The sequence below is a fragment of the Cariama cristata genome, unplaced genomic scaffold, assembly GCF_000690535.1.
Source record: "Cariama cristata isolate BGI_N322 unplaced genomic scaffold, ASM69053v1 scaffold14052, whole genome shotgun sequence".
In the NCBI taxonomy this organism is placed as follows: Eukaryota; Metazoa; Chordata; class Aves; order Cariamiformes; family Cariamidae; genus Cariama; species Cariama cristata.
The window spans coordinates 33797-45807 of NW_009603334.1; the positions used below are offsets into that span (position 1 = coordinate 33797).

General features: G+C 35.7%; 1 protein-coding gene across 1 annotated transcript; it reads right to left on the minus strand.

Moving 5' to 3' along the window:
• Positions 1-3215: 3215 nt before the first annotated feature.
• LOC104157708 (protein disulfide-isomerase TMX3-like) lies at positions 3216-11403 on the minus strand (the record flags this gene model as incomplete). The annotated part of the gene is made up of 6 exons (XM_009695145.1): positions 3216-3631; positions 4720-4788; positions 7121-7250; positions 10058-10114; positions 10436-10489; positions 11346-11403. Coding segments are annotated over 6 exons (635 nt in total), but the record flags the coding sequence as incomplete, so codon positions are not given.
• Between the last annotated feature and the right edge of the window lie 608 nt (positions 11404-12011).

Consider the following 12011-nt stretch of genomic DNA (forward strand, 5'->3'; position numbering starts at 1 on the left):
AACATGCTGACAAAAGAGGAACAGGGTAAATTAGTTCTGGGCCAAAATAGGGCAAGCTAAACCTTTTACTTAAATACTTCATGAAAATTAAGCACTTCTGTGCCATCTTCAACACATCAGATCTAACAGAGTGTAATCATTCCATCCTTTAGGCAGCGAGCACCACGGTGTGGGCAGTATTGGTTAACACAGCCTAGGTAAATAACGAAGCGGTAAGAGATTGTGCACGTCCAAGTGTCAAGGCTACTCACGTTCTTCCAGAAGATGATGTATACTGGAACCGTCTGTCTGCCTCAGGTCTCCTTTGCCACCCAAACTCTTGCAAAAATTGGAGAGTGTGATAATGGAATGAACTGGTAGTTTAAAATTTCTTTTTCAGAAATGCATTCGTTTTAACCTGCTAGGATGCTCGCTGAATAAAAGACAAGTAAATATTAACTCCTCCATCTAAGAAGTATTTTCAAAATATTGACGAGAAGGTGTCAGACAGGATGAACTAATTTTTCTTTCTAAAAGCTGCCAGCTGCATTTCTGTACTGCATTACTTGGGACCTAAAGTACGCTTACAATGAGTGTCCCAGGAAAGACGGCCTCCTACACAATGTGTAATATCTAAGATTAACAGTGTAAATCAAGCACAGGATACATGCTCTTTTCAATGTTTTTATTACAGAAAAACAAAAGGCTTACACTTGACTTAAAAAAGCAGCATTATTTTGTGAATTCAAAGTTATTACAGTGAAGTTGCCTTAAGAAATCTTTAGAGACTGAAGAAAAAAATAAAATGCCAGATCCCCCCTCAGACAGCACTCTAAATTACTTGCACGACCACAGCAAAACCCTTAATTTCGCATCACTTCTGACACCCACTATATGACTTGTATGCTTTTCTTCTCCTTGTGTCTTGTTGAATATAGCCGAGAGAAGGATTTGGTGAAAATGGCAGTACATTTCAAGTTTAATTTTCAGCAGTTCAGTACAGATCTGATTGCTATTATACTTCAGAAGTGACTGAGACACATGCTTTCCTTCTAACTCTAGTGGTTAAGCGTTACAGTGCAATCTGTTTCGTAGGCAGTATTTATCGTATTCAGGCCCGTATCTCAGAAGATTTCTCAGCAAGTTATTTGGCTACTACTGATTATAAACGCAAACAAAAATAATCACAAAAACCGAAGGCTCATAGTTGAAACAGTTCTTAGCAATGCAGCAGAATTCAGAACTTTTTATTTTTATTATTACACACAATAGAAGGAACAGCAGCGTTCCCGTGACCACTTGTTTTTTATTAAGTCAAAAGCTGCAGGTTTCCAGCCTGAGCCAAAATTAAATATGTCATTGATCTGTATTTGAAATCTTAAGAAAAATAGACAAATAAAGAAAATATATTACTGCCTTAATAGTCCTACATTTTGACTATCAGCACTGAGTTGTGCTAAAGTCCCCCAAAAATTTACAGGCTTGTCATTAAATGTTGGTTTTTGTTTTGTTTTGTTTTTTAAAAAAACAACCCAAGAGCTCTATACCATGTTAAAAAAACAACTTCTAAACACATTTTTAAGTATCTCCTGCTACAAATATATGCTAAAACTACACGTCAAAGATTCCACTAAAAAAATAAAAAGAAAATCAAAAGCGAGAAAACTCAAATCACTACGTACAACTAGCTATAATGACAAAGAATGAAAAAAGGCAATCCATACTAGGAAAAAGGAGAAAACAACAGAGGGGGAGGAAAAAAAAAAAAAATCGGACACTTGCTACTCAGTATTCTATGAACTCATTTTTTTCTCCTCTCCTCCTGCAAGCAAAAAGGTTGGACTCAAAATCAGACATGGAATTTTTCTGAAAAAGAAAATAAATCCTAATCTCTCAGGGATCTACTTACTATACTGCACTGCAACATGAAGCCAGCTGTCACCAAGCTACTTAAACAGAAGAAACAAGTGTCTTTCCTACAAGGAAAAAGGATGCAATACATTTTCCCTGGTTATGATTTATATCATCATCAGGTTTACTCAAACACAGAACTTGTCTATTTAAGCTTACCCATGTTTTTTATTTAAAATTCCTTAATTTAGTGCTATAGCATAGTAACTTCTTATGTGATCAAGCTGCCTTATAAGGAGGACATTATAATCTGTATTATACAGTACTATAGCCTTAAAAAAACCCAAAACAAACCAGCATGAATACCAAGATAAAGAGCGATGTAAGTTTTGTTTCTGTGGTAGTCTCCATGACATCAATGCCAAAGGCTGCTTTATAGCTTATCCTTGGAGATTTTAACCCTGGACACAAATTAGTCCTTTCCACAGTCACAATGTTGTATTAAAAGTGACTTTTATGATGAAACAGGTAACAAAAATGCATTATACTGACCAATCTCTATGAATATTAATATTCTGATCCATTAACTCCCTGCTTCAGAGTAGGTAACAGTCTCAAAACTATCAATACCAACTACCTCAAAGATACATAACAATCTAAATTAAACACTCTAAACCAATTTACATCATTCAAAAACGCTTGTCATTAGAGAGTTATGCAAAATAATGAGAGGGTGTTTATATTTATGTCTTCCTTTATCAAATTGTACTGTGGATTCAGGAAAACTTCAAGATCATTTGCACTGTAAGTTTGTGTAAGCACTCATACAAAACAATTTAATGGGCAATCACGTTCTAAAAGGTTTATAATGTAGTTTTCCAGTATTTTTAGCTGCTAAAGCACTAATAAAGACTTAATTTAGCATATAACTCCCACATCCTATATCAAGTAAACATTCTTGACTGCCAATAATTATATTATTACATGGTAAAACAACCAACTAATTCCTAACAATTTACATTTAACTTACGAAAATATAAAAGTCTGGGGTTTTTTTTTCCAAAATAACGTGCAACAGGTAGAACATGTGACTTCTTGGAAAACTCTAAGTTGTCTGTAGCTATCAGGCTCTGAATGACTTTACAGATCTCTTCGTCTTTCTTAGTTTGCAGCCTTAATTTTATATGAATGAGTGTTTAGCTGGGCTATATTAGTAGTAGTTTATCACATACACTAAAGTCAAGTAACATTATCTCACTGTTCTGGAAATGAACAATTCAAAACTCTTCAAAAAATGTTGTAGAATTGTACCTGCAAATTTTTTCAGTTTAATAGATTACGAAAGAGCAATTTAAAGACAATTAAGAGAACATCCATCTTTTTTCTGTCAGTTTCTGAGAAAATTTGAATACATGCAAGTCAAAACTACCATAATGCAGACAAAAAGGTCCTCTTTCATGAAGATGATCAATAAATGACTACCTTCAATAAATAAGTCTATTTGGAAATTCTAGAGAATTCTTTTGCCAACAAGTTAGTCTTTTTTCTTTTCCATTATGTCTTTCTGTTTAAGCTCTCCACCTGAAAGTTCTGTAAATTTTCCATTCTTTTCCTCCTCTTGTTCTTCCTCACTGCCTTCATCCGTGAGCTCCCGATCACCATTTTCCTTTTTAGCTGCCTCATGTTCATCTACCCCTCCATCTGTATCAGCTGTGCAGATTCCGTAACACATAATGCTGATGACCCCCAGGGGCAACCCAAAGAGAAAGCATCCAAGAAGTGGTGAACTCTTGAACACAGACTGTTGAAACACAAATTTGAAGTAAGAAACACTTTCAGTTAATATACAAAATTATTTTATTACTTCTCTTATTAGTCTGTGTACATCTTCAGAAACATCCAAAATGATTTTTTGGTGGTGGTTTTTTTTTTGTTTGTTTGTTTGAGGTTTTTCTGCCCCCTCCAGAAAGGAGGGGGAGTCCTCATTTTAACAATTCCTACCATAAATTCATTTAAAAAAAAAAGACTCAGAAGTTCAAATACTACAATGTGGCACTGGGACAGTTAATGTTAACATGACAACTGTATATCCTATTCATTGTTTGGAGCTTGAGAAACAACTGTTCTAACTGTTAAAATACCCTTTTGAAGCAACCGGTTTCATCTCTTACATGGGTCTCATTCTCAAAAATCAGTTTGAGTAGTAAGAGATCTGCCGAAACATTCTGTATTAGACAGCTTCCTATTGAAGAGTAGTTTAATGGCACAGGAGGAAGGACTTCTGATTTCAGTAACTGATGGCTAAATGTTGCACTTTCACAGATGTTTGGAAGGCACTCATACAGAAACATGTGAGTTTCAATTTAAATTCACAGCACAGGTTTTTCGCTTGTGTAGGACAAGTAAGAAATGGATTTGTGTACATCTTCCCAATAAAATTCTGTTAAGTACCATTAACCTATAAGAAAGACGATAAAAATATTTGCTTCAAAACTACACCAAGTGTAGTATTTAATCCCCTTATGCTGTACCTAATTAGACTGAAACCATCACATTTCTCAGAACGTGGAAGTGCAATCAGCTTGAGCGAGAGGATGTGAAAAGGGTCAAGGAGAAGATTTTGAGCTCTCCCTGTTCTATCCCTTAAAATGCATGTCAGACTAATACAGAAAAGGAGTGAAAAATGAAGAAACCAACATATGTTGAATAATCAGCACACTGGAAATTATTATTAAAAACTTAAATCAAGAAGTTCATTTGGCTTAAATCTAATCTATATATACACCATATATATAATACAGACTTATATAAAAATATTTCTAACCTCTGAAAATATCTGCATCTTGATTGACAAGGGCACGACCTCATTTAATGAAAAGTAAAACTCACCACTACAGTAGACTTGGCATCATAGATTATTCTCTTGATTCGCTGCAGAAGTCCATCACCACCCTGTGCCTGAAATTTCAAATGGAACCATGTCAAAACTGCTGACACTTTTCAGTTATGATTCCAAAAGTTCATTCTTCAGACCTTGCAATCTTAAGTCCCTTTAGAAGGAAATGAAAAGTAATTATTCTTGCACCTTATGATGCCCAGACACTCCAAGTTCTCAAGCATGGATAAACATTTCGACAGTCTCATGAAAATTTCTCTCATAATTGTTTTAAACAATCAGTGCAAACTTTAACATTGGACTGGCACTCCACTCTCTTACCCTTGAGAAGCACTAACAGAAGCTACCAACTGTCCTGATGTAACAGTTATAAAATTGCAGAGATCTTCTGAACTTTCCTGCAGCTGATGGATATCTATTTATGGATTATGACAGAAGCAGTCAGAAAAACCTAAGAACTAAGTAACAAGAAGATACGAAGGTGTAATAAAGAAAACTTGCATCACACAATGACAGATTATACCTACACTGCCACCTAATTTAGCAGGCTTCAAAATAACTACATGAATCCGAAGGCAATTTGTCTGTTGAACAGGACCAGTTTTCACCTGTCTTGAGTTGCCAGAGAAACAAACCTACATTTTGGGAATCAGCTGATCAGCACTTGGCCGCGACCAATACCCCTCAAATTACAAGAGAGTCCACAAAGATGAAACAGACTCCCAAAAGGCTACCTATAGGGCCTTACAGAAAATGACAAGAAAGTTAAGGGGAATAATTCAACATTTCCCAAGGAAGGGAGGGGGGGGAAGGTTATACTTCTCAGAAATTTCACTGTGGTTCAGAAAGTCTGCATCCTATTCCTTGCTTACCAGCATACTTTGAAGACTGTCATTCCTCAACAGCTGCACGATTTCTTGGGCCTGAACATAGCCAAAGTAGTGCCATTTTATGTCCATAGAAACCATTTAGCTTAAATGAAGTCACATCCTGTCTTGTCTGCCTTGTATTAGCACTCTCACATACATAGAGAGATGTGAATTTAGACAGACCTTTAATCATTCTAGCTGAAATACTGCAAACAAAAGGTAGAACGAACTAAGTGACACTATGGCAAAAACCACAAGGCATCACAAACAAATTTCCTCAAAGTTAAAAACCAGACAGAAACCAATTTCATTTGTTGTTTCAACCAGAAGGATATATTGAGTCAAATGGATGTTGATAACATAATTCAATGCAATTAGCAAAGCATTGAAAAAAACTGAGAATTGATGAACAAAGAAGCACCAAATAAGTTACAGGAACACCCCTCACCTTACAACTAGAAGCATGGCCAATAGAGTCATGACCAGCAAGCAAATCCACCTATATTACGTCGCTACATCGATTTGTCAGGTTAAATAAACCAGAGTACCCCATATGACTGAAATGATCTACAGCATTACTTGTCATTACCACCCAATGCCCTAAAACTGCTAGTATAACGTAAAGTGGGATTCAGCTAACACAGTAAGCATTCAATAAACAGCAAACTGGGGCTTAAACGAACATAGGCTTCTCCCAGGAGGCAATCAAGTGATTTGTTAGCACTGCCCCCCGCTTTGTGGCAATGCCTGCTTGCCTCCTAAGTGCAAACGGAAGCTCCAATCCTTGACCTCTTTCCTCATTCACACAACATAACCTTCTGTGCAACTTAGAGCAGACTGAGGGAATAAGCCAACCTGAGTTTGTTTTGCCAACATTAAGAAATTGTTCAAGTCATCAATTCCAGATGGATTTAATCATTTTGTTGTTTTAACAACAAACAGCTCATTTTTAGTTTTAGAGCAGAGAGAGGGGTGGGCGCGTGTCTGTTTGCAATATGCACAGCAAGTATACCACTGGTTTTTGAATCTGAACCTACCATTCATCAAGCTACTGGATTTATTAATTTACCACCCAAAAGAAAGGGTAGAGTTGAACTATGTACTATAAAGGAAATTTTAAACAAATGCATTTAAAGCAAACCAGGAGATGAATAAAAAAGCTCTCCATTTACCAGTGACACCAGTAAAACAAATATCAAGAGAAGTCAGCTAACATTATGCTATAAATAAAACAAAAAAGCTTGCTTTCTACAAGAGGTTCTGCAGTCAGAACAGCAAGCAAAGGCACACCTTGAGAATTCACAATCACATATTCACTGACAGCACCCAAGACAGGAAGACAGACAGGATGGGAAGATAAAACACATGGCGTAACAATCAGATAACCAAATTTTTCCCTACTTTAGCATCTAAGGAAATAAACTAACTTATTTATTTTTAGAATTCATAGAATAATTCATAGAATTCATATTCATGGAATAATATCTATTATTATTATTATTCTAAAGTCACAATATAGACTTACTTCAGCTGTACCATCCAAGATATCGTTAATAAACTGAACCATGTCTTCTGTGTTCTCAATGTGCCTATCTGGTAGAAAATACTGCTGATTGGAGGTATTCAATACAACAATAGTAGGGATTGTCAAGTCACTGGAAACACAAAACAGATAGTTTATACATTTAAAGAACTACCATGTAAAACACTGCAATTCAAATAATTCCTATGTCATTTCAAAAGGTAGCCATCAATCTTCACTTTGTGTGTGTTCTTTATAGCAGTTCCTTAAAGGCAAGAGGGAAGGGGGAAGAGAATCACCTGAATGGTAGGCGCATGTTTCTCATCAATATTTTTTCCTTCACATTCGTGTCGGTGACACTATTGAACCTTACTGCATTTTACATACCCGTAGTGACTGCACATCATGTTCCTTATGACTTGCCAATTAATAAGAGATCACCGATAGTAGCCTTGTATATGAAATGTACCATTAGCACAATACATTAAGTATTTTAGTGCACAAAGGCAAAAGTATAATCCAAATATTCAATCCCATATAGCCATGGTCCAACTGATCAGCTCTATCAATCAACCTCTACCTGTGAAGTCAAAAGAATACACCAGACCAACCAAAGTTTTTCTACATCTCGTTTAGATATGACAGATGAGCTACAGAGTTTTTAAACAATTATTAGTCAGCAGCTGACCCTCACATGCATAAGCATTGTTTAGTATCAAAGAATCAGAAAGGAAGAAAGAAGAAAAAAAGAAAAAAAAATGTTAGAAATTATCTCTGGAGATAAACCAGTATAATCTACTATTCAAAGTAGCCCTAAATTCAAAAATAGATCAGGTTTAGTAAAATTTAATACTGCACAAGTATATTGTTCAACAAGAAAGACTGAAAATACATTAAATAAGTCAAGTGAAAAATCTCCTGTAGCCTTTGCCAACTTTCTACAGTTCTGTCAATAACGAATTTAAGTACTAGCTGGCTTTGCTTCACAGCACAATCAATGCAAACTTTGTTTTTCTACATTTTCACTCTTGTTTAATGGTGCCCCAAACATGTACATTTGTAATCCATGTAATATTGATGATAAAAACATGTAGAGCTGAGGAATTAATACTTTACGTACATTTAGAGCTGACATTCCAATGATGCTATATACTTTAGCTTACACAAAGATGTATCTTTGCTTTCAGTAAAATACATAATATTCTGTTTTCTTCTTTTGTGCATAGTTTTAACTACACCATTTTTAATCCAACAAAAGCGTGTATACCCACTGCTGAAGGGACAGATAAATTAGAATGTCTACTAATGGAGTTACAGCCAAATTCATAAGTGTACTTCTATGAGGGACTATCACTTCTCTCCCCACAAATCATACAATATTTCACCCTTTGTGAAGAAACATAATTTGCTCCTATGTGCATCTACCACAGCAGAAAAGTATTCTGCAATAGATTTCGCACTATTCAAGCGGCTTTTTCTATTTCCACTTGCTGCCATCTCGTGGAAAATCGAAGCACTTGTAATATGGTTTTACTCGAATTATTCAAGTAGCCACATGAACAGCAGCTACTTGTAACACTGAACATATTTTGCTGCATTCTTTCGCTGCTTTCCACTTATGCTGGAAATATATACACTCCATTTAGAAAATAATTAAAAGCTCGTGAGTACTTTAACAGCAACTTCCCATATACTACAAATTATAAAATTAGGCATGTTGCAGATTAAGTTAATCCAGCTGAACAGATCTTGCCACTACAGCACTACCACTATAAGTGGCAGTTCTGTCTTTTTCCCCTTCATTTTCTTCCTCCCAGGGACCTCATCTCCCTCCCCTGCTTCTTTGCACATCAGTTCTGGTACTCAGCAGAACAGACAGAAAGACATTTAAGGGTTTTGTTGGATCAGCAAAATAACTCCCCTACTCATCTAGCCAAAAAAGCAAACACTTTTCTGCCAGATAAAACAGGCTGAAACAGCTCAGCAGAGAGTCAGACATAAGAGCCTGCACAGGAGAAGCAATTAACGAAGTGAGGAAGGTCTCAGTTTTGGCAACTATAAATCACTAGATCAATCACATGACTTAACTTCAATTGAGAGACAGCTAGTTTTAAATTAATTGTATTCAGGTGTTAATCTACAGACGTTCCACAGAAATACAGACCTTGTGCCTCCTGAGTCCCCATGAAGCTCCTAGAACCTTCAGGGGCACAAACGTCTGCTTTGTTCATGCTTTGATCCCCAAGAAAGGGGTCTGGAAATCTTACAGAGCTGGCACATTGACCCCCATTTCTCCCTTCTTTCACTCAAAAGGTCAGAGGAGAATAAGTAGTCAACTGTAAATTCCAAGCAACTTAACTCTCTAACGATGCATTTTTAGACAAGGATCATAATAAGGGCAAATGTCAAGCATCTTGTTAAACTACTTCTATATTTCAAAATGTACCATGTACATATCAACTGCAGACAGCATTTTCCATGCATTTGATGCATCTTCTCTGCAGAAGTATGTTTCTATCCATGTCTTAGAAATGCATCAAGAATAAAATGTGCCTCTCCAGAAATAAAAAACAGATAATGCATAACCATTATTTACAATTCCTGTTACAAATTGACATAATTTTTAATTTGTCTAGTGCCCTGTAAATTTTTACAAAGGAAAAAACCCCACAGTTCTAATACAGTAATTAATTTAACAAAGTAGACCTAAAAGATAAGCTTTGCCAATCAGCATTATCAGTAAGCCAAACTTCTAACGCTAAATTATGCAGTTTAATTCAAGAAACAACTGGTAACTATGTTACATGCCGAATTCTGAGGACAGCTATTTTTTTTTCTAACTCATGAAAGGCAGGAATTCTTCATAAGATTGTTTTCAATTAAATATACTTAGCAACAAATGCAAGAGAAGAAAGAATATTCAAATAAGAATTTACTTACTCCATTAGTAAACTATTAATGTAATCATTTCCATCCATATGGCCAAACTGGAAATCCCTGTAAGAGAAGCAGTGAAAAACAGAATGATGAAAAAGAAAACAGAATAATTGGTTTCAGCAAAAGTTCTTCCTTAAATATTTTTCCTATAACTGAAGATGAGAGCACACACTCAGCAATATAATTCAAAAACTGATGACCTACGAGACAGTCAGCATCCCAAAACACACTCAGTTATTGGAATGGTCTTATTAAATATCAGTGTACAAATATAAAAGCAGGCACTATAAGATTTTTCAAGTAGGAAAAAAAAAAAAAAAGACTGTTGTTTTAGAAAGGTTAATGCAGAAGTTCATTTAAGATAGTACCATGTGTGCCTACCTGTGAAAGTGATCCTGATAATCTCTAGCAACTTCCTGAATAATAGATTTTAGTCTGGTGGGGGAAAAAAAAAAGTGACATTGACAATCCAGGATATATTCTGTCAAAATAGAAACACTGAACATTGATATTTCCCTAGTAAGCAGCAAACAGTACCTCATCAGCAATAAGGATCCCTATTCCATTAACAAAAACCACCTCGTTCATCTTGCTTGGTTTCTAAGGGTTGAAAGGCTATCTACCACATAGTCTCAACGTGAAAAAAAACAAGAGTCAGGCTGCTTTACTCCATCTATTGCCTTCTGAAGATGGAGCACTGAAGAAATCCAAAGAGGTCTGGGAAAATAGCATACACAGTACTTGAACAATATTTTCTTAGTCTAATTATGTACGCAATCAGAAAGGGACAGGGGAAGGTTTTGTTCCTCTCAGTCTCTTCAGCAAACTCCAAGCCAACTGAAAAGGCCCCTTCTAAATACAAGTTCCACAGGCAACTAATATATAAGCATCACTAAATCAATTTTTAATATGACTGAGCTGAAAAACAGTCATTTGTTTAAACTTACTAAGTTCATCTCAAAGTCATCTGAACTCAAGTACTTTCATCTATGTTTCAAAGGTGACACAATAGCTTTAAAAAGCTATGAGATCACTGTTTGGTCCTGTGATCTCATTAACAAACGGCAGAAGAGTGATACAGGAACTCCCATCATCTCATTGAACTCACATGTGCTTCAACAGAGCCATAAGTTAGGCAAATTCAGTAGGCCAAAGTCAGAAATTAGAGAGCATCCACAAGTTAAGACCATTCACTTAACCTAGCATTTCTTAAATATTAAGAAACTTCCAAAGTTCTCTATGTCATATCAGCACATTTCTCCCATAGTGTCACCGATACGCAATTCTTTACCTGGTATGCTCCACTGAAGAGTTTTTATCATCAATGACTGCAATAGCCACAAGTTTTCCTAAAATAAGGAATAAAATAATTGAAACCATTTACAAACATACATTCTCAGATGAAAAATCCTCCAACCTAGAAGATTAGATACTCTCTAGGGACAAGAATCAGTTTTAAGTAGAAACCAATCTTGATGCTAAATAGCCTCTTCTAGCTGACCAAACTCTGGTTTTCTTAAAGCTACTGAAAGTAAATTAAGATGTGGCTTAATGCCATACCACTAGCATTGTATGAAAAGCCTATCTGTAGACAGAAGTTAAAAGGGGAAAAACACAGATAAAAATTAATTCCCTACTCAAGCTGCATATTTGCATATACCTAAATATGAGGCTATGGAAACCCTGATTATATAATGGCAATTACAAGCTGATTCTAAGTGATTGAATCACTACTGTATGGATTCAGTAATGACTATTTTTCACACTATTGAAAATTTGGAGTATTATCCTATCTTTATGGAAGAAACAAACACGGAAAATTTACTGGCAGACCCCAGAATTCATTACATCAGAAAAACAACTTAGTTCACAGACGTCTGTCAGAGGAGCTTAAAGACCAAACACCAGAATATACTGATCTTTTCAGGATTCACTTTGTCAATTTTTTCTTATTAAA